The sequence below is a fragment of the Erinaceus europaeus genome, chromosome 11 (genome assembly GCF_950295315.1).
Source record: "Erinaceus europaeus chromosome 11, mEriEur2.1, whole genome shotgun sequence".
NCBI classification, from domain to species: domain Eukaryota; kingdom Metazoa; phylum Chordata; class Mammalia; order Eulipotyphla; family Erinaceidae; genus Erinaceus; species Erinaceus europaeus.
The window spans coordinates 41,775,610-41,798,507 of NC_080172.1; the positions used below are offsets into that span (position 1 = coordinate 41,775,610).

Sequence of the window (22,898 nt, forward strand, 5' to 3'; positions counted from 1 at the left end):
TAAAGGCAGGTGGAGGGTCTTTGTGCCAGAGATAAAGTGACCATCTCCATTAGCGTGCCCCTTCCAACATGTGATTAACAAATTTCCTCACCAAATGTTCTCCTCTTGCTCCTAGCATCCCTGACTTTGAACTTACTGGTCCTGGGGCAGGTCAGTTTCCAGCTCCAGTCCCAGGGATGTGGGCCAACCCTACGACCAAGCCCACAATTGAGCATTCCCAAGAGCCAGGACTGGGCCAGGAACTTGAGTCAGCAAATCCTGTTCAGTCTTTGCTTTAAAAAAAAATTTTTTTTTAATGTATTACATGAGGGACTGGTTGGTAATGCAACAAGTAAAATGCACATGCTACAATGTACAAGGACCTGGGTTCAAGCCCCCAGCCCATATCTGCAAAAGGGAAACTTTTTAAGTGGTATAACAGTACTGCAGGTGTCTCTTTTTCCCCCTCTACCCACCTTTCCCTCTTGATTTCTCTCTGCCTCTTTTCAATAAAAAATATGACCCCTCCTGGAAATAGTAGATTTGTTGTGCAGGCATTAAGTCCCAGAGATAACACTGGTGCAAAAAAAAAAAAAGGAAGAAAATTAAATTATTGTTTGTGAAGGAGTTTCAGATGAGGGAGGAGAAAGAGAGAAGCCATAGCACTCCAGTAAACGTGGTGCTGAGGGCCGAATCTGGAGCCTCAGGCATGACATCCTGATGCTCTACCAGTTGAGCCATTTCCCCAGCTACGGTTCACCCTTTCCTTCCTTTCTCCCTTCCTTCATTGCTACCAGGGTTATCACTGGGCTCGGTGCCCATACACAGGGAATCCAATGTTACCAGTGGCTATTTTTTCCTTCTCCTTTTTTTTCCCCCCTTCCTCTTCTTCTTTTTAGTTGATAAGACAGAGAGAAATTGAGAAGGGAGGGAGAGGTAAAGAGGGAGAAAGAGAAACACCTGCAGCACTGCTTCACTGCTCATAAAGCCCTACCACCATAGGTGAGGAACAGGGGCTTGAACTTAGATACTATTCATTCTTTTCAATGGCTCTAGGAGATACTGTTATTGCTCTAGTTCAGCATATGGAGAAACAAGCTTGGCCAGCCTGCCACTGAGTCCCAAGTATCCAAATGGGAAAATGGAAATCTATGTTTTGGTTCACTGCCACCACCTCAGGCATGGGTATAGAGGAAGGCATGAAGGTCAGCTAAGTGGTGGTTTGGGCAGAAAGGCTTGAGACTACTACCTTACCCCCAAGGTAAGGGCAGGTCTCAAAGTCAGCTTAAGGCTGCCTTTGGTCTGGGGTAACCAGGTCACATCAAGAGTGGGCCACAAGGGCTTGGTGGAGGTTGGTCACCAAAGGTCCCCTGGGTGCCCCGGCCATTCCTGAGTAGTGCTGCTGCTTAGACACGCCTGCCAGGGTAGTGGGGCTGCTCCTCTAAGGACCAGAGCCCCTGGTCACTGCTCCAAGGAAGGGAGTCTCCACATGCTGTTGGGTTCCCCACCTCTCCTCTCTTGGGTAGGGAGCTAAAAACAGCTGCTGCACTAGCCAAAGAGGTCCTGGCTCCTGACTCAATGAGTAGGGGGCCCTTCCCAGCCCAACCCTAGCTCCAGGCTCATGAGTCAGGACTGACTTGTTGAAACTGATACCCGGAAACCAGATGCTGGGGCTGATGAATAATACAGTCTCCCAGGCAAGAGCCCCCCTCCCACTCCCACATGGCACCCTCCTCCCAGCACTATCTCCCCAGTCCCCAAAAGGCAAAGGCCTATGGGTAACCTCCCCCCGCCCACACACACACACACACTGGCTGAAGCCCCAGTCTTGTCTGCAGTGGGGACTGGAGCTCTGTCAAGGAGACATCATGGACCAGGGGCCTGGTCCTGGGTCCCATCTGTATTTTACCCATGGTGTGGAGGCCAGGAACCAGGAGTTGGGGTTCCCTGGTAGGAGGGACAGACCAGGCCAGGGGCTCCCCACCCAAGCCCCAAGGCTCCCTCTGGCACCTTAGAAATCCTGGGGCGGAGGTTCCATCTGTGCATGTGTGGGCAGGCCAGCTAGGCTAGGGCAGGCTGTGGCCCACCAGGCTCCTCCCTGCACGGGCCTGGGCCTCACCGTTTTTTCCTTTGGCTTCTGTGGTCCAGCTGGGGCAGAGCCTGCCCTAAGGCTCCACCCTGTGCTGGGCAATTGGCAGGGGTGTCTAGAACCTTTCTGCAAGCTGGGGCCTGCCACACAGCTCCCAGAAGCCTCCAGAAGCCTGTGAAGCCCCAGTGACTTCCTCCCTAAGGACTTTGTGCTTGGGAAAGAGGGGGAGGCTGTGGCCTCTGACCTCTCACCATCTGCCCAGTCCTTGTAACCCAGGACCCCAGCATGGCAAGCTAGGACCTTCCTTTGGCACCTCACTGGTTCCATCTAGAAGGTTCTTTGGGAGGGGGTAGAGGAGAGAGTACAAGGCAGATACAGAAGACCTGCTTGAGGGGAGCTGGAAAAATAGCTCACCCGAATGGCCTGCCTACCTTGCTATGCATGTGATCCTGGTTTAAGGCCCCAGCAGGGCCAGAAAGTGGTAGTGCTATGCCCTCTCTCCCTGTCTCTGTTTCTCTTCTATCTGAAAAAGTCAGCCCAGAAGCCAAACAAATAAACCTGCTCTGGGACCCACTTAAAACTGCACTTCCTGACTATGGTCTCACCCTCCACACCTGTGCAAAGAAGGTACTGGCCAGTTCTTTAGCATGTTCTATTGAGGGATGTTTGTGTCCTGTGTCCTAACATGTGCCTGGACCCTGGCAAAGGGGGCAATGGAATAGTAAATACCTACTAGAGCCCCACAATCTGGGGCAGGTTTCTGGAGACTCTGTAGGACCCAGACCTCCACCCCCACCCACCCACCCCTCAGTCTTCATTTCCTTATCTTTTTTATCCAGAACCTCTCGGGGATTCACTTCTGTCCTGGCCTCCACCCCATCATCCCACCATTGACTGAGACACATATTGGCCTGCTTGCCCCTTTCCTGGCCTAGAAAGGACTTTCCACTGTAATACCTCACTAGAGCAGAGTCTCAGGAAAACCAGCAGCAGGCCTGGGACAGATGTGGGATCCTCCTCTCCAGGTTCTGCCCATTGATCCAGAAGGATTCTGGGCACCCAGATCCACCACAGCCCTGACCCCAGTCCCTGCTTCCCCTTGACACTCACCTTGCTCGATTTCCCTACAGCTGGGGCTCAGGCCAAGATTGTTCAAGCCCCCCAGGGGTCAGTGGGCACACCTGTTGATGGGATCAGAGCCACAGGCCGGGCTCAGTCAACTTGGCACCAGCAGGTGGTGCTAGATGTAGGGGAATTACGGTAGGCTGGCACAGACCGACAGCCTGGGTGGGTTGGGATGTACCATCAGCAGTGCCCAGTCAGGATGGGGAAGTGCAGGATCCCAGGGAGGACTCAAGGGGTAGCAGGAAGCCTGGCCCTGTTAGAAGGGTCATCTAGGGAAAGGAGGAGAGGCAGCTGTCACCAGGCCCCAGGGGTCTGGTCCTTTAGCTCCAAAAAGTTCAAAGTCCTTAGTCTCTAATGTGGACTCAGAAAACACAGATCACTAGGCCCCAGGGAGTGAGATGTTGCTGAGAAGCTGCCTGGACCAGTGAGAGGAGGCCCCAAGGTTCAGAGGGATCCACAGACAGCCCACCCTGGCACAGCCCTATACCAGACTTGTTTCCACTCTATTAAAGACAGCTGGATTCTTAACTACAACCTCTAAGGTGCCAGAGAAATGTCCTGCCTCCCTTGGCCACCCCCCCACTCCCCAACTCCCCGCCTTTCTCTTGGTGCATGGCTGGTGTAGTAGAAACACAGGGCATTCAGTCCCTGGGTAGTTCCACCTTCCTTTTCCCAGCAGCCCAAATGAGAATAACTCTGGATGTAGGGGAGGTGGCTCACCAGGGAGGGTGCCTGCTTTACCATGAACAAGGCCCAGATTCTTCAAGTTATAGCACCACTCAGAAGTACCAATGCCACTGGGACAAGTTCTGGTGCTGTGCTGCTGCTGCTCTCTCTCTCTCTCTCTCTGTGTGTGTGTGTGTGTGTGTGTGTGTGTGTGTGTGTGTGTGTGTAAAATAGTGGTTGGGGAGTGGGTGGTAACGCAGTTGGTTAAGTGCACATGGTGTGAGGCAGAAGAACTGGATCCTGGTTCAAGACCCTGGCTCCCCACCTGCAGAGTCACTTCACAGGTGGTGAAGCAGGTCTGCAGGTGTCTCTCTTTCTCTCCCCCTATCTGTCTTCCCCTCCTCTCTCCATTTCTCTCTACCCTATACAGCAACAACGATAAACAACAAGGACAACAAAAGGGGAAAAATAGCTTCAGGAGCAGTGGATTCGTAGTACAGGCACAGAGCCCCAGCAATAACCATGGAGGCAAAAAATAAAAAGTAAATTTAAAAAAAAAGTGGCCTGGGAGCAATAATATTGTACATGTGAGAGGCCCTAGTGGCTGTCCCCCCCCATACCCCCCCACACATACAGAACAAAAATACAGTTCTGCTCTCAGAACTGTGGCTGAAAGAAGTAGATGAGAGGATTCAAGGCTCCTGCACAAGGTACACTTCCCCCTTTCCTAAGAGATGGCTTTGACCCTTGTATCTTCGGCAACATAATCCTGGGGCCCAGGGGTCTCAGGTTCAGGCTGAACTGCTTTTTCCTGATTCTAAAATACCATCCTCTAGCCCCTTGCAAGCTTCCAAGCTACAAGTCTGACCCTCTCCTCCCCACTCTGCTCCCCAAGTAGGCACTGCTAGAGCCGCCCTCTTCCCTGGAGCTAGGCCCATGAGGTGGGGCCTCAGTCCTTGCCTCCTGGGACTGGCACCCCAGGCCTTCACCTACCCCCCAATATTACTTCACCAAAGCCCATGATGGCTAATACTGCCTCTCAGACGATGGCCCCTCCTCCAGCTGCAGACATATTGTCCCCTGCCTACAGGGCAGTATCTGAGCACCAGCCCCTTCACACACACAGCCCCAGAAGGCAGCCACACTAAAAGCCACCCCTGCTCCTACCTCTCATCCCCACAGCACTGCTCAGAAGAAAAGGTGACTCCCTCCCATTATTCACAACATCCTGCCCCTCTTCCTCCACAGGGACCTCAGATCCACCCCTTCCTCTGCCCAGGGATCTTCATCTGGCCACCCCTGCCCCAGACACAGGCCACCTGACTCATCCCTGCCACCTCACAGACCATTGTGAAGCTGGGAGGGAACACTCAAGTCACTGGCGCCCACTTCTATTCTCTTTCTGTGCTTGAATGTTTCCAGGGACGGGGTGCTAACAGTATAAACACCGGAGAGCAGTTCCAGCTACTGGAAGCTTCCCTACACTGAACCAGAACTCACCTCCTGGCAATCTTGGGAGTAAAAACCGTTATGTTGCGTGTCTGAGGATGAGACAAAGAGTCTATGCCGCCAAGTCTTCTGTAACTTCAAACTTGATGAGCTGGCCTCCCCTGGATGATTGTTAGCCCTCGTTCATGTCCTCTTGTGACCTGAGGTGTCCTGCTCAGACTTTGACTAGAGCGAGCAGTTTAAAGAGGCCCAGCCATGAGCCCGGGAGTCCAGAGAGTGCTCACCCTATAGTCACCCTGCAGGAGGCAGAGACTCCTGCTGGAGAGAGCAAATACCTCCTCTACCTGCAACCCTGACTCTGAGCCCCTGGAAGCTAACAGCCGTGCACCAGACACATATGGAGGTTGGGTAATGCTGGCATGGCTTGGAACCCCAAGACATCTCAAACCTCAGAGGGGGCCCAAAATCTGGGGCTTCTCTCTCCCTCTGTGAATCAGTTACCATGTTCTTGGGCACTATGCTAAGCACCAACAAGTCCTATTTTACTCCTTGCCACTGCTCAAGAAGCCACTGTTTACAAGTTAGAAAACTGAGGATCCTCCTCCCCCATCCCAGTCAGAGGTCTATACCCCTCCCTGGACATCAGGCTGCTACCCATCCAGCTCGACCTCCTTCTCCCCATTCTCTACTCCTTCTTGTTCCTTATAGCCCCAACACCCCTCCCTGTTAAGCCAACATGCTGCTTCTCAATAGCCCCCAGAACATCAGACACCTCCTCTAGGAAGTCAGCCCTGGTTACCTTCCTCCCACTAAAAAGTCAACTGCAAGGGCAGAAGGTCAGGGTAAGGATGGGAGGCAGATTTATCACAGAAGCCTTATCACTCAGGAGACTCAAAAAACTCAAGAGCAGGCCCAGAAGTCCTACTCGTACACAACCCTTCCCAGGAACAGCCTTGGGGCCTTCTTGGCCAACACAAGTTGGGGACACAGATGTGTGCGGCACACACACACACACACACACACACACACACAACAGCAGGGCTAAGATGTCAGTTCCAGGAGGCAGCAACTTTGCTTTCTGGACATGCCTGGGGCCTAGAACTGAGTCTGGTAGGGCAGCTGCTCAAAGCTGATTGGGTGAATTAACAAACATATCCTACTAGTCTGCTGGGTAGAAGAGTAAGAGCAAGGCACAGGATCCCATCCTAGGCACAGTTCTGCCAATCATGCCATATGATGTGGGATAGTTCTTTCACCTCTCCGAGCCTCAGTTTCTTTTATCTGTTCTGTGGGGACAATAAGAATGCTTCTTCTCCTATCTAGAGGGTTCAGTGAGAGCCTCCCCCCACCCCACACACATACACACAAACTTGTTCAGTCAGTGATAGTCATTAGCATCGTCAACAATAGGGATAGTCTTTACTCCTTTTTCTCACTCCCCTGCCCTTAACAAAGGCTCTAAGGCTCTAGCCAACTCACCCCCTTGGCAAGACCAGTTCATAGCACCCTCTTTCTTGATTCTGCACCTCAGCCTGGGTGTCTGTGGGGGGGGTCTCCCTCCCAGACCACCATGCCTCCTGCTCTTCCTAGCCATGTTTCCACTTCCAACAGAGGCCACCTCCTCCAGGTCATCCTCCCTAATGAACTCCTGTCTCCAATCACTCGTATCCTGTCCCCACAGTGAGTCTATCCCCATGGTGACAGGGCCCTGGACTCTCCCTCTGCAGGCTGGGTGACGACCTTCTGGCTGCTGCAGCCAGTGTAAACCATGCCAAGTTCCAGACTGGACTGGAGGCTGCAAAGATCCAGACTCACTCGGAGACCAGCAATGGCTTCACAGGCCTTACTTTTTAGCCTTCTGGGTCCTTCCCCATCCCTGCCTCAGAAGCATAGGAAATGCCTCCACAGCAGAAGCCCATGAAAGGGAACAGGGGGGGAGTCGGGCTGTAGCGCAGCGGGTTAAGCGCAGGTGGCGCAAAGCACAAGGACCGGCATAAGGATCCCGGTTCGAACCCCGGCTCCCCACCTGCAGGGGAGTCGCTTCACAGGCGGTGAAGCAGGTCTGCAGGTGTCTATCTTTCTCTCCCCCTCTCTGTCTTCCCCTCCTCTCTCCATTTCTCTCTGTCCTATCCAACAACGACAACAACAATAATAACTACAACAATAAAACAACAAGGGCAACAAAAGGGAATAAATAAATAAAATAAATATTAAAAAAAAAAAAAAGAAAGGGAACAGGACAGTGAGACTAGTTCTCTTTGCTCCATTTCTTCATGGCAAGCAGAGGCCCCAGATCTTAGGGGGCCCAACAGGATGTACATGGGGGGATAAGGCCAGTTTGGTGTTAAAAGCCCCCGTGTGGGCAGACAGGCAAACAGCCAACACCAGCGTCCCAGTGCCAGGCATCATCAATGCCAGCAGATTTTGTCTGACATCACACAGCCACCCCCCTACCAGGTGACCAAGGCAACTGGAAGCCTCCTCCTCTGCTGTCCACCCCCAGAACAGTCCTCCTTCCCCTAGTCTCCTCGGTCTCCCCATGTTCAGAAATGTGGGCATCTGCATCTAGGCCAGGGGGTCTGGGCTGGTGGCATGGTCACTTCTGGCAGCTGGCAGAGCGGAGTTGCACAGTGCTAAGGAACTCCAGAGCTGACATGTCGCCCACCCAGGTTCTGGGTTCTGATCCCAGGCCCACCAGATCCAGGTCCTGTGTCCTTGAGGGAGTTGCTGTGTCACCAGCCTATGTTCCCATCTGTCTGTAGGGATAATGACAGGACAGATCTCAGAAGGCCAGAGGGAGGAGACATGGAGTCCTGGCGCCTGGACTAGCCCAGGCTGTGTAGGCTGTGGCAGTTGTAACTAATGTCACTCAAATGTCTGACAGGGAGAGGGAGGGGCCCAAAATGGGTGTACTCACTAGCTGGGTCTCTCAGCAGCTTGGGGCCTTGGATAAGTCACATGGCCTTTCCAAACCTGGCTATCTTAATCTAGGGTAAAGTTTGGACTTGTTCCAGAGACCCTTGGGGAACCTATCCCCCAAGCTTTAACTTCACTTCTGCATTTAACTTGTTTCAAATCTAATAAAAGGCAAATTTTAAAAAACGGAAAAAAAATGCCTTTCATGCAGGGCTGGCCACCTGAAGCAGTGCCCGGGACATGGAGAACCAGCATCACATAAGAGCAGAAATCCTCCATTCGAATTTCACCATCAGCTCTGCTTCTGCCCAGCTCCAATGCCTGACACTAAGGACCAGTTTGTCTCTTCTTCCCTTTGTCATTCACAGGACCACAGCATACCTCTCTCTCCCTCTGCTCCCACTTTTAATTTTTTTAGATAGAGGCGGGGGTGGGGGAGAGGGAAAGAGATCACAGCACCAAAGCTTCCTTCAATATGATGGGGGCTGGGCTTGAACTGGGGGTCTCACACATGGCAAAGTTGCACATTATCCAAGAGAGCTATCTGACCAGTCATCCACAGCCACTCTCAATAAGTCCCAAAGTGTCTCTGACCCCTTCCCAGACCGGAGGAGTGGTCTGGTGTGGCAAAAGGATGCCAAACAAGAAAAAGAACTGTGGGGTGGTCTCTTCTCCTTGCTGAGTCCCAGCTTCCTCACCCATGATCCTTATCACACTGCCTATCACTTTAGGGCCACCGCAAGGAGCAAGTGCAGGAGAGGAATTTGGGACCCCTGCTTCAGAAGTCCCTCCACCCTGAGTCCCTCTGTCCCCTAAACCAGTTACCCTAGGGTTCTGCCGACACTTGAGTCCTTGCCAAGGGTCAGAATAAATGGGTAGTCAGAGCCCGCCTCCCCCATCCCTGGATCCATCAGCCTCCTACCTTGGTGGCCCGCCCCTTGTCCATGCAGTCTGGGTTCTGACAGTGCAACCCCTGCTCCTCAGCCAGGCTCCGCTTGTCTGCAGGGGAGAGGAGGACAGGGTTATCAGTCCATCGAGACCCATGGAAGGTGCGCCCCAGGCAGGGGCACCAGGCTCCCTTGGGCCCCAGCAGCAGGAGAACGGGTGGGGCCGCTCCTCAATCCTTTCTTCAAAGGAGGTCAGTGTCCCTTTCTCTTTTAAATGCCAACTTATCTCCGTGGGAATCTGTTTGTGGAGCCTTTTCTTGTTGCAGTTCCCTAGGGAAATTATCCAGATTCCACCGGGAGAAAAAGTCTTTGGAAAGAAGCTGCTCCCCCTCACTGTGCCACTAGTCTGAGGGAGTAGCTCTGTAGCCTTGTGGGGTTTCAGATTGGGCTGCTGGGGCAAACAGAGTCCCCAGGTGCCAAAGAGCCCTTCCTACACCTCCATCCACATCACTGCCTCTAGAGACGGACAATCTCTCAAAGTCTGGGGGTGGTCCCCACTTCTATTCCCGTCTCCCTCCCACCCCCACCACAAGTTCATCTTTGGCCAATGATTTGCCCCCTTCAAATTGCCTCTTTGGTGGGACTGAGGCGCAACAGCAGAGGGGGTGGGGGGTGGTGACGACAAAGAGGCTGACTGCTGCCCCAGTCAACAGGCACAGTCAATGGGGGGCTGGGAAGTGTTGCTGGAGCAGGCCCCAACACGAGGGCAGATTCTGCACCCCCACCGCCCCAATTCCAAGGTCGACGGACACGCCCCGCCTCCTCCCACAGGCCATCCCCATAGCGGGCTCCCAGAGCCGTCACCCACCCGTCGAGGAGAAGGAGCCCGGCCCTGCCTCAACCCCACCGCCCAAGCCAGCCCCGCGGCCCCCAGCCGCCCCGCGCCCCGCGCCCCGCGCCCCTGGCCCGCGCCCCTCCTAGCACCCGCGCAGCTGCCGCCGGGCCGTGGGCCTGCATGGCCGGGCGGCGGGGCGGCGGGGCCCCGCACTCACCCATGGAGGAGGCGCCGTGCCGCAGCCGAGCGGCCGGGATGCAGTCGCGGACTGGGGGCGTCCCGGGCCGCCGGGAAGGGGGTGGTGGGGAGCGGGCGGCAGTGGGGGGCTGAGGAAGGCCAGAGCCGGGCGGCCACTGGACCCTCTGCGGGTGGAGGTGGGGCGGGGCAGGTGGGCGGCGGGAGGAGCCAGACTCCCTGCGGCCCCTCCTGCCTGCGGGACGCCGGACTCCGCGGCCCGCCCCCCGGGACGCGACGTCCCGCCCCGCCCCGCCCCGCCCCCGTCCTGGCTTCCTGCGCAGGTCTCCTGCGCCCCTCTCACTCTCTACGGTCCTCACTCTGCTCCTACACCCAGCCTCCCGGGTCCCGAGTTCCCGCAGCGCTCCCGGCACCCAACCTCAGGGAAGACATATCTCACCCCTAAAAGTTGCTCCCCAACTCCCTGCAGCCACCCATGGAAGGAGACACCTCTGGGTTTGATGTTGGGGGACAGGGACATTTTAGGTAACTTTGCTGTATCAGAGGACAGGTGCCTGCTCGAAGATTGGAATGCAGGTGAGGACCGCTCCCCCGCCATTGTCCCCCCACACCCCGCAGAACCTCCATCACCCAATGTTACCTACCCAATGTTACCTAGTTTAAAGGGAGGGGCCCTGAGTGAGAGGGAGGTGAGTATTGCTCTTTGTTTTAATATCATCAAAAATGCTGCATAGCATTTTTGAAAACTTGATAAGAGTCTTAACTATAGTACAGAAAAGCACACTTTACAAAGCCTATATTTTTGCCAGCCAACACCCAGATTAAGCAGAACATAGGCTGGCAAGAAAAATCACCTTAATGGTGCACCATGTATGCCACCAAGGGTCAAACCTCACTCCCCGCTGCACTGCAAGAAGCCTTAGTGTTGCTCTGTCTCTCCCTCTCTCTCCATCTGTCTTTGTCTCTGTGTCTATCTGGAAAAAATCAGCCAGAAGCAGTAAAGTCCTGGTTATAACAACAAAGGAACAGAACATCACTACACCCATTACAGAAGAGTCACCATCGCCCACCCCTCTGTGAGACACTACCGCCAAGGGAACCCTTGTTCTAACTTCCAACTAAAGCCATTACTTTCCTGTTCCTGCACTTTATATAAAAAGATTTGCACAATACTAGCACAACATTTTATTTTACCTTATTTTTAAAGAGGTTGAGTTATTTACTTATTTGTTTTTTATTGGATAAAGACAGAGAGAAATTGAGGAGGGGAGACAGAGAGGGAGAGAGACAGTAAGACACCTGCAGCTCTGCTTCACTCGTGAAGTTTTCTCCCTGCAAATGGGGACCATGGGTTTGAACCCAGGTCCTGTATAACTTTGGCCAAGTCACCCAACCTAAACCTTGGTTTCTTTGTCTGTAAAATGGGCACAGTATTCATGCCACTCCATTGTTAAGAACATACTACTGGGGGTGGGGTGGTGTGGGAGGTGGTACATCAGGTTAAGCACATATGGTGCAAAGTACAAGTACTGATGCAAGGATCCCAGTCCAAACCCCCAGCTCCCCACCTTCAGGGGGGGGGGTCACTTCACAAGCAGTGAAGCAGGTCTGCAGGTATCTATCTTTCTCTCCCCTCTCTGTCTTCCCATCTCTCAATTTCTCTCTATCCTAGCCAACAACAAGAACAACAGCAATGATAACAATAATAACAAGGGCAACAAAAATGGAAAAAAATGGCCTCCAGGCCCCTGATGCCATGCATGGTGCCCTCATGTGATGCCAGGGCTTGCATCTGGGTCCTCATGCATGGTAATGTGTACAGGAAACCAGGTGAACTATCTCCTGGCCTCAGGTACAACATTTGTTTTATTTTAAAACATTTTATTTATTTATTAATGAAAGAGTGGAGGAAGAGGAAAAGGGAGAACCAGAGCATCATTCTGGTACATGCTGTGACAGAGACTGAACTCAGGACCTTATGCTTGAGAGTCCAATACTTTATCCACTATACCACCTCCAGGGGCATCTGGCACAACATTTAAATGGTGATGAAACACTACACTAAAGAAATGAAGGTGGCTGAAACTCCCTCAAGGGATTTATTGTTCCTGAGCTTTCCTGGTCCCTTCCCACCTACTAATGGTTCCAGGAGGCTCTGAGCTCATCCACCCAGGTCTGAGAGTCAGTTTCTAGTAGGGCCTGGGTCCCTCTCCCAAAGGCTTTTCTGGATCCTTCTTCTTGGAGGTTTCTCAGTCAGAGTAGCCCTTAAATAGGCCAGCCACGGGGACTCAGGTAACCAGAGCCCAGTCCCCACCCTCATCTACTCTTTCTTGGCAGAAGAGACCTGTTCTGTATCTTCTAGGCTCTCTGTATTCATTCAGCAAATACACATTGAGTGTCCTTGAGGGTTCACCGTATGCCAAACTCCAGTGCTTGGGATTCATCAGTGTTAGGAACTCACCAATGTCTCTTAACAAGCCTTGTGTAGTTCAGCATTGGGTCTATGGGGCAGAGCCACCCCCCTTTTAACATATTATTTTATTTTAGTGAAACAAAAACGAGACCAGAGCACTGCTTAGCTTTGGCATATGGTGGTGCAAGGAATTGAACCTAGAACCTCAGTGTCTCAGGCATGAAAGTCCTTCTCCTAACCATTATACTATTTCTCTGGTCTTGCACAGGGGCTCTTTGGCAGGCTTGACACTAGGGAGAGTGGCTGCATCTGTGCACAGGGCTAGCACAATGCCTTGGGGCTTCTGAGCTGAGAAGGAGCCAAATACACAGTGGCTTTTGATCTCCACCCTATGCTGTGTGACCCTTGGAGTTCTGAGAAGGAATCCTGGCTTACTCACCATGCCTCCCTCAAGCCATAGAACTGCACAGAAGTACAAGAATGTCCAGTGTCCATGTCACTCTGGGAATTTCTGCTTTCTCATTGCCAGTGATGATTGTCCTACCTCTAGTCTAGAGGCAGGAAAAGAGCCTTTTGAGCCCTGACAAGTTCTGAATCAGTGGTTTTGTGGCCCTGACCTCTGCCTTACCTGCCAGGAAGTGTGTGTGTGTGTGTGGGTGTGGGTGTGTGTGTGTGTGTGTGTCTGTGTTTCTCCCCATCGGCATCTTTCTTTCTTTTTTTGCTTATAAAAAGGAAGCATTGACAAAACCATAGGATAAGAGGGGTACAAGTGCACACAATTCCCACCACCAGAACTCTGTATCCCCTCCCCTCCCCTGATATCTTTCCTATTCTTTAACCCTCTGGGAGTATGGACCCAAGGTCACTGTGGGAGCAGAAGGTGGATAGCTCCCAAGATCCCCCCAGCCGCTTTGGGAGACTAAACTCAGGGCTTTGTCCATGCTAGATGTCTATACTATCTTTAAGCCACTTCCCTGGCCCCACTGTGCCAACTTAGAAGCAACTCTGATTGCTATGTCCTAGCTCCTCTGGGAGCAAGCTCTCTGTTTTGCTCTAAAGCTACAACCTCAGGGACCCACATGGGTGCCCATCTATCTCCCAGTGACTTCTTTTTTTTTTTTTTTTTCTCCCAGAGCACTACTCAGTTCTGGCTTATGGTAGATTGAACCTGGAACTTTGGAGCCTCAGGCATAAAATTCTATTTGCATAACCATGCTATCTCCTCTGGCCTCCTAGTAACTTCAAATACTGGTACCCTGGTGAGAGTCTAGGGAGGGGGTTGGGAGGGCATAGGCATGGGCACAGGCACCTACCACAAGCCCCCCCCCCACACACACACACAGACAAGATACCCCATTTACAGTATTTACAGCAAGAGTGGGCCTGGTAGGGAGACACTACTGCCTAATGTCATACCCTGGTCATTTGTGATTGGACTAGAAGTGTCTAGTCCAACCAATAGATTTACTTTCTTGAGGATTCCAATAAAGACAGGTCCTTTTGGGCCTGGGAACATGCAACACCAGTCTCAATAGGTATGGAGTCCCATAATTTGTGGGGAGCAAGAACTAGGGGACCTACAGAAGCAGCCTGTGAATGAGAGGGAGCCAGAGAGAGAGCAAGGGGGACAAGGTAGCTCTGTGCCCAAGGCAGCTCCAGGACCTGACCTTTGCTCCCTCAGGACCCCTGAACACCCCCATCTGGCATGGGTCAATAACCATTTGCCCTTAGCCAACCTCAAGCAGACCTGGAACCCTGAACTTGCCCCGTATCTAGGGTGCCTCAGGCTATATCCCTGAAAGAGCCCAGCTATACCACTAGCAGAAGCCTGCAGCAGTCACCCACGTGGGGAAAGCTAGGGCCCCTGAGCCAGGAAAACAAACCCACCAACCAGCTCCCTTCGCCCCTCACCTCAGGCACTGGATATAGGTTCTGTTTCTCCCCAGCACAATCTCTACCACAACAGCCGACCGGGTGCCTGGCAGAAGCAGGCCAGCACACATGTTTTGTTTGGCCAAGCACAATGCTTCAAAAGAATCTGAGCTGGTTGCCAACTTTCAAAAGTCAGATTTCACGTACAAACCCTGGCTTCTGACTTCTCTGCATAAACCAGAGGAAACAGTTCTCGGACCCGATTCCTCATTGCACCAGTTCCCGAGCTTACTGTTTTAGACTTGTAAGCACCCTTCCACCCTCCCCAGGCCCCACTGGCCACTGTTGCTGCTTCCCTGTCACTTACAGCCTCCACAGAGAGGAACCTGGCTTCTGACATCAGAGACCCTTCTTGGATCTATTTTTCTACAATCCCCCATTGTTGCCAATGACAAGTCCCTCCACAAGTTGAATGCAGGCACCGTCTAGAAGGCTTCCCTGTTCACTTATCCATCTCCTGGCATGGGCCTTGGAAGTGATCCATTGATTTTGGCCTGTCTCTCCACTGAATGGCTTGGGGAACAATGGCCAATAACCATAGCTCTGACTTCCAGCACACCTGGTGCCCACTTTTTTGCCACACACACACACACACACTCTCGTCTCCCTCAGTAATCCTCTGCAGAATCTTTAACTCCCAACAGCAGCCGCTGGTTGCTGCAGCTGCCAAGCATACCCAGTGAGGCCAGCCCAGGCTGAGCTGTGCTGCACGTGCAAAACACACACACAAATTTAGTGCAAACAGCTTTTAATAATGGAACCAGTTTTCAAAAAAGTAGAGACAGGTCCTTAGCTATCTGCTAAAATCTCCCAGATTTTAGCAAGCTCTGCTCAGGATTACTGGGCTCCTGTGTTTGCTGTGTCCTGTACTTCTCTCTGATCTCAGGTCCAAGGCCTCTCATTTGAATGGATCACTTTATTTTTATATTGATCACGGCTAGGCTGTCCTTTATTTTCCCTGCCAGGTTATAGATGATGGATGGTGACAATTGTGTAAATGTAATAGGCCTTCCTTCCTTTTTTCCTTCCTCTTTTTCTTTTTCTCTCTCTCTTTCTTCTTTCTTTTTTTTTTAAATAATTTATTTATTTATTCATGAGAAAGATAGGAGGAGAGAAAGAACCAGACATCACTCTGGTACATGTGCTGCTGGGGATTGAACTTGGGACCTCATGGTTGAGAATCCAGTGCTTTATCCACTGTGCTACCTCCCAGACCACATCTTTCTTCTTTTTTAGCTGTATTTTTTTTCCCTCCAGGGTTATTGCTGGGACTTGGTGCGTGCACTACGAATCCACTGTTGCTGGAGGCCATTTTTTCCCCATTTTGTTGCTTTTGTTGTTATTGTTGCCACTGCTGTTGCTGTTGTTGGATAGGACAGAGAGAAATCAAGAGAGGAAGGGAAGACAGAGAGGAGAGAGAAAGACAGACACCTGCAGACCTGCTTCACTTCCTGTGAGGTGACCCCCTGCAGGTGGGGAGCCAGGGGCTCCAACCTGGATCCTTACACCTGTCCTTGAGCTTCACGCCATATGCGCTTAACCCACTGCACCACCGCCTGACCCCTTATATGTAATTTTTCAAAACTTTATTTGTTTTATTTGATAGAACAGAGAGAACTTGAGCAGCGGCTGACGTGAGCTCCAACAAGCAGCAGCTTGTGACCTGATATTCTCTGGCTAGGGTTCCAGATGCTAGCATGATGCTGACCACACTTCCCTGAACAGACAACCCCACCAATGTGTCCTGGAGCGCCGCTTCCCCAGAGCCCTTCCCTACTAGGGAAAGAGAGACAGGTTGGGAGTATGGATCGACCTGTCAATGCCCATGTTCAGTGGGGAAGCAATTACAGAAGCCAGACCTTCAAACTTCTGCATTCCACAATGACCTTGGGTCCATACTCCCAGAGGGGTAAAGAATAGGAAAACTATCAGGGGAGGGGATGGGATACAGAGTTCTGGCAGTGGGAATTGTGTGGAGTTGTACCCCTCTTATCCTATGGTTTAGTTAATGTTTCCTTTTTATAAATAAAAAATTTTTTAAAATAAATAAATAAGATAATACAAAAATTAAAACAAACAACAACAAAAAAGAACAGAGAGAACTTGAGAGGGACAGGGAGCTTTAAAGGGTAATAGACCCTACCTGCAGGGGAGTTGCTTCACAGGCGGTGAAGCAGGTCTGCAGGTATCTCTCTTTCTCTCCCCTCTCTGTCTTCCCCTCCTCTCTCCATTTCTCTCTGTCCTATCCAACAATGACGACATCAATAATAACAACAATAATAACTACAGCAATAAAACAATAAAGGCAACAAAAGGGAATAAATAAATAAATATTAAAAAAAAGAAAGTTGGGAGTCAGACTGTAGCACAGCGGGTTAAGCGCAGGTGGCACAAAGCACAAGGACTGGCATAAGGATCCTGGTTCGAGACCTGGCTCCCCACCTGCAGGGAAGTCACTTCACAGACGGTGAAGCAGGTCTGCAGGTGTCTGTCTTTCTCTCCCCCTTTCTGTCTTCCCCCTCCTCTCTCCATTTCTCTCTGTCCTATCCAATAACAATGACAACAATAATAACTACAACAATAAAACAACAAGGGCAACAAAAGGGAATAAATAAATAAAATAAAATATTAAAAACATTAAAAAAAAACAAGAAAAAAAGTTGATAGAGGGAGCTGAATGGTAGCGCACCAGGTTAAGTACACATAGTGCGAAGAGCAAGGACTGGTGCAAGGATCTGGGTAAGAGCCCCCGGCTCCCCACCTGCAGGGAGGTCGCTTCACAAGCGGTGAAGCAGGTCTGCAGGTGTCTATCTTTCTCTCCCCCTCTATCTTCCCCTCCTCTCTCAATTTCTCTCTGTCCTATTCAACAGCAACTGAAACAACAACAATAATAACAATACCAGCAATAACAACAAGGGAAAACATATGGCAGCCAGAAGCAGTGAATTCCTAGTGCAGGCACTGAGCCCCAGCAATAAGCCTGGAAGGAAAAAAATGAAAAGAAAAGAAGAGCAGAGAAAAGAAGAGAAAGAGAGACAACCGCAGCACTGTTTCACCACTTGTGAAGCTCCCCCTGCAGGGCCAGGGTTTGAATTAATTGGGCGAATTAATCAGGTGCGCTACCAGCCTTTCTTCCTTTCTCTATCTCTTCCTCCTTCCTTCTTTCCTTTCTCTCTTTCTCTCTCTCTTTCTTCCTTTTCCAGAGCACCTGCTCAACTCTGGCTTATGGTGGTTTGGGATTTAAACCTGGGACTTTGGAGCTGCAGGTATGAGAGTCTCTTTGCATAACCAGTATGCCATTTCCCCCATCCAGAACTTCACTGAAGAAACTTTTCCCAGAAAATTATTTTTTATTATCATTGCTGGCCAGGCTTTGCTAGGGCTTTACACCTGTGTGATTTCACCACTCCCACTTTCTTTCTTCAGTTAGAAGGTGAAAGACAAAGCAAGAGAGGAACAGAGAAGAGAGAGACATCATAGCATTGATCCACTGCTCCTGAAGCTTTCCCCACGCTGGTAAAACACCCTGCATGATAAGGTCTGCACTCTGCCAGGTAAGCTATCACCAGCCCTCCTGATGTTGATAGTTTTTTTAAAAAATATTTATTTATTTATTCCCTTTAGTTGCCGTTGTTGTTTTATCGTTGTTGTTATTATTGTTGTTCTTGATGTCATCGTTGTTGGATAGGACAGAGAGAAATGGAGAGAGGAGGGGAAGACAGAGAGGGTGAGAGAAAGATAGACACCTGCAGACCTGCTTCACCGCCTATGAAGCAACTCCCCTGCAGGTGGGGAGCCGGGGGCTCAAACCGGGATCCTTATGCTGGTCCCTGCACTTGGTGCCTCCTGCGCTTAACCCACTATGCCACCGCCCGACTCCTAATGTTGATAGTTTTTAATGTGCTACCAGAGATTAAACTCAGGCTGTCACACATGTACCCTACTACTGAGTTGCCTCACTGGTGCAGTTTTTTTCTTTTTTTTTTATCGTTTTTTAAAATATTTTATTTATTTATTATTGGATAGAGACAGAGAAATTGAGAGGAGAGGGGAAGGGAAAGAGAGAGAGAGAGAAACAGAGAAGCAACTGCAGACTTGCTTCACCACTTGTGAAGCGACCCCCCCTGCAGGTGGGGAACCGGGGGCTTGAACAGGAATCTTTATCCCGGTCCTTCTGCTTTATGCCCTGTAAGTTTAACCCACTGTGCTACCTGGCCCCCTAGCCCCATTTTTTCTTTTTCTTTTCTTCTTCTTCTTCCTTTTTTTTTTTTTTTTTTTTTTGCCTCCAGGGTTATCACTTGGGCTTGGTGCCAGCACTACGAATCCACTGCTCCTGGAGACCATTTTCCCATTTTGTTGCTCTTGTTGTGGTTGTTATTGTTGCTATAGCTGTTGTTGTTGGATAGGACAGAGAGAAATCGAGAGAGGAGTGGAAGACGGGGTGGGGGGGGAACAGACAGACATTTGTAGACCTGCTTCACTGTGAAGCGCTGCCCCTCCCGCCCTCCCGCCCCCCCCACCGCAGGTAGGGAGCCAGGGGCTCGAACCAGGGTCCTTACGCCAGTCCTTAGGCTTCATGCCATGTGCACTTAACCCACTGCACTACTGCCCAGTCCTCCCCCCCCTTTTTTAGTGATGCTGAGGATCAAACCTCATTCAAATGAGAAGTGGGTTTTGAGTCATCTCCACCTTTGTTTTTTATTGTTCAATGAGATAGCAGGAGAGAGAGAGAGAGAGAGTACTCAAAACACTATTCTGTCATCCCTGGAGTTCTTTGCTGCTCTCCTATGGTGTGAAAATGAGACATAGAGCTTCACACATGTAAAGCCAGGTCCTCTATAGCTGAGCCACTTCCCCAACCCTGATGATTTTTTTAAATTTATTTTCCCTTTTGTTGCCCTTGTTGCTTTTCATTGTTGTTGTAGTTATTGTTGTTGTTGTTATTGATGTTGTTGTTGTTAGATAGGACAGAGAGAAATGGAGAGAGGAGGGGAAGACAGAAGAGGGAGAGAAAGACAGACACTTGCAGACCTGCTTCACCGTTTGTGAAGTGACTCCCCTGCAGGTGGGATCCTTTTGCCTGTCCTTGCACTTTGCGCCACATGCACTTAACCCACTGTGCTACCGCCCAACTCCCCCCTGATGATTTTTTAAGATTAGTTTAAACTTAGTTACATGTTAAAATGGCAATGTTTGAAATATATGGAGTTAAATTAAATACATTATCATAATTCATTTCAATTTTTGGTTTGGGCTCAGTTAATGTGGCAACTTGCACATTGTAAATGATGTGCAGTAGTGTGTTCTTAACAATGGAGGGACATGAATATTGTGCCCATTTTACAGATGAAGAAATGGAAGTTTAAATTGGGTGACTTGCCCAAAGTTATACAGTTGGTGAGTAAGGAACTTGGGACCTGATCCCAGATCTGTGAAACATAATCTGTGCTCCTAAACCATTAGGTGACACTGCTCCACAGTGCCCCAAGGCACCTGGCATGATGTAAATAGGTGGTTCCCCCTTGTGGCCTATAAGGTGTAATTTGGTTCTCTCTCTCTCCCAATAAATAAAATGAATCTTAAAAAATAATCATTGGAGTGGTCCGGGAGGTGGCGCAGTGGATGAAGCATTGGACTCTCAAGCATGAGGTACTGAGTTCAATCCCCAGCAGCACATGTACCAGAGTGATGTCTGGTTCTTTCTCTCCTCCTATCCTTCTCATAAATAAATAAATTATTTAATAATAATAATAATTGGGAGATGAGGGCTGGGTGGTGGTGCGCCCAGTTAATCACACATAGCACTACATGCAAGAATATGTGCAAGAACCCAGGTTCGAGCCCCCACTCCCCGACTGCAGTGGGGACACTTCACAAGCAGTGAAGCATATGTGCAGGTGTTTGACTTTCTCTCTCCCTATCTCCCCCTACCCTCTCAATTTCTCTCTGTCTTATCAAATAAAAAGGAAAAAAACATTAAAAAGGCTCCAGAGCAGTGGATTTGAAGTGCCTGCACCAAGGTCCAATGACTGTAGGCAAAAATAATAGTAATAATAATAATAAATATAAATAAATAATATATTTGAGGAATGGGAAACAACATATGCAAAAAAACTTTCATGGGCTGGTGAAGTAGCTCATTTAGTGTTTGGCTTTGCCATGTGAGCAGCCCAGGTTCTATCCTGGCCCTCACCTCACTGAAGGAAGCTTCAGTGCTGTGATCTCTTTCACTCTATCACTGCCTTCTCTATCTCTATCTTAAAAAAGGAGGAGAAAGAGGAGGGGGAGGAGGAGAAGGTCCAGGCAGTAGCTCACCTGGTTAAGCACACATTACAGTATGCAAGGAGCAGTGTTCAAGTCCCCAGTCCCCAGTCCCTAGTCCCTACCTATGGGGGGAAGCTTCACAAATGGTGAAGCAGTGCTGCAGGTGTCTCTCTGTCTCTCTCTCCCTCTCTATCTCCCCCCTCCTTTCAATTTCTCTCTGTCTCTATCCAATAATAAATAAATAAAAATATTTTTTTAAAAAAGACTTTCATCCCCAAGGTTTCCAAGTACCAGTTTCAATCCCTAGCACCACTGTTAGCAAGAGTTGATCAGTGCTCTGGAAAAAAAAAAAAAGAAAAGAAAAGAAAAAGAATTAATCTTCTATCTTCACACATGTACTCCCTTTGCTAGCTCATCCCAGGTATAGAAGAAACCATTTTGTCGTCATTCCTCAGGGGACCCCTTACTAATGAGTCCCACTCCAGTGAACACTTCTGCCCATAAGGACAATGCTTTTCCCTGCCCACCCCCTCCCAGCCTCAGGCCTGGCTGTGCAGAGGCTGCCCCTCCCAGGAAGCAGCTGTGGCTTTGAATGCCCCCTCCCACGCAAGCCTAGCCCTCTTGGGAGCCTGTCCAGACTAGGGCAACTGCCACAGGTTGTGCTAGAACTGGACCCCTCACAGGAGCAGCCTAAGGAGGGACATGATTTAGCCCAAACCTGATCAAAAGCCTGAGAGCATGCCCTGGGCAAATTCTTTCCTAGCCCCAGGAACCACTCCCTCATTGAACATTGGGCAGTGTATCACAGGTAATCCAAGAAAGAACTATTATCCTCAGGGGCTGGGTGGTGGCACATGGGTAGAGAGCACACATTATCATGCATGAAGCCCCTGATTCCCACCTATAGGGGGAGAGTTTTACTAGTGGTAGAGCACTGCTGCATGTGTTCTTTCTATCTATCTCTGTCTCTCTCTCTTTAATTTTTTTTTTTTTTGCCTCCAGGTTTATAGTTGGGGCTCGGTGCCTACACTACGAATCCATTGCTCCTAGAGGTCATTTTTCCCATTTTGTTGTTCTTGTTGTTGTGCTTGTTGTAGTTGTTACTGTTGTCATAGCTGTTATTCTTGGATAGGATAGAGAGAAATTGAGAGCAGAGGGGAAGACAAAAAGGAGGAGAGAAAGATAGCTGCAAACCTGCTTCACCACTTGCGAAGCGACCCTCTTCAGGCAGGGAACTGGGGGATTCAACCCCGATCCTTAAGCCGGTACTTGCGCCTTGAGCCATGGCCTAACCCGCTGCGCTACTCCGCAGCTCCAATATTTAAATATTTTTATTTATTCATTATTGGATTGAGACAAGGAGAAGAAGGGGAGATAGAAAGGGAAAGAAAGAGACAGAGAGACATCTGCAGCGCTTCTTCACCACTCGTGAAGCTTTCCCCCTGCAGGACAGAACCAGGGACTTGAACCTGGGTCCCTCTATCAAAACACAAATAAAGGGGGAGTAGATCAGTGGAGTTGTGCAGCCCCAGAGATAGCCCTGGTGACAGAAAGAAAGGGAAAAAAAAGGAAGGAAGGAAGAAAGAAAGGAAGGAAGAAAAGAAAGGAAGAAAATAAAGAAAGAAGGAAAGAGGGGTCAGGCGGTAGCACAGCAGGTTAAGCGAACGTGGCGCAAAGCGCAAGAATCGGCTTAAGAATCCGGGTTCGAGTCCCCGGCACCCCACCTGTAGGGGAGTCACTTCACAGGCGGTGAAGCAGGTCTGCAGGTGTCTATCTTTCTCTCGTCCTCTCTGTCTTCCCCTCCTCTCTCCATTTCTCTCTGTCCTATTCCAACAACGAACAACATTAACAATAATAATAACCACAACAAGACTACAACAACAAGGGCAACAAAAGGGGGGGAAAAAAAGGCCTCCAGGAGCAGTGGACTCATGTTGCAGACATTGAGCCCTGGCAATAACCCTGGAGGCAAAAAAAAGAAAAAGAAGGAAAGAAGGAAGAAAGAGGAAAGGAAAGGAAAAGAGGGGGAAGGGAGGGAGGAAGGAAGGAAGGAAGGAAGAAAAGGGCTGGGGTGGGGGGCGTCGGCAGTAGCGCAGCGGTTAAGCACACCTGGCTCTAAGTGCAAGAATCCGCATAAGGAACCCGGTT

General features: G+C 50.2%; 1 protein-coding gene and 1 long non-coding RNA gene across 4 annotated transcripts in view; one reads left to right on the top strand and one right to left on the bottom strand.

The window, feature by feature from the left end:
* Nucleotides 1-22,898, bottom strand: part of PLEKHG5 (pleckstrin homology and RhoGEF domain containing G5) — a 60,682-nt gene that overhangs the window by 28,325 nt on the left and 9,459 nt on the right. For 2 of the 3 annotated variants that reach the window (XM_060201350.1, XM_060201351.1), the window contains exon 2: nt 9,147-9,223. In XM_060201350.1, coding sequence (XP_060057333.1) covers nt 9,147-9,223 — 77 coding nt within the window. Of the gene's footprint in view, nt 1-9,146; nt 9,224-10,163; nt 10,328-22,898 lie in introns of those variants that run through there. The other variant, XM_060201352.1, reaches the window with a different exon arrangement.
* The window catches only part of LOC132541326 (uncharacterized), a 28,410-nt gene continuing 14,759 nt past the window's right edge, over nt 9,248-22,898 (top strand). Inside the window, exon 1 of the long non-coding RNA XR_009552498.1 lies at nt 9,248-9,362. This is a non-coding gene — a long non-coding RNA (uncharacterized LOC132541326). The remainder of the gene's footprint in view (nt 9,363-22,898) is intronic.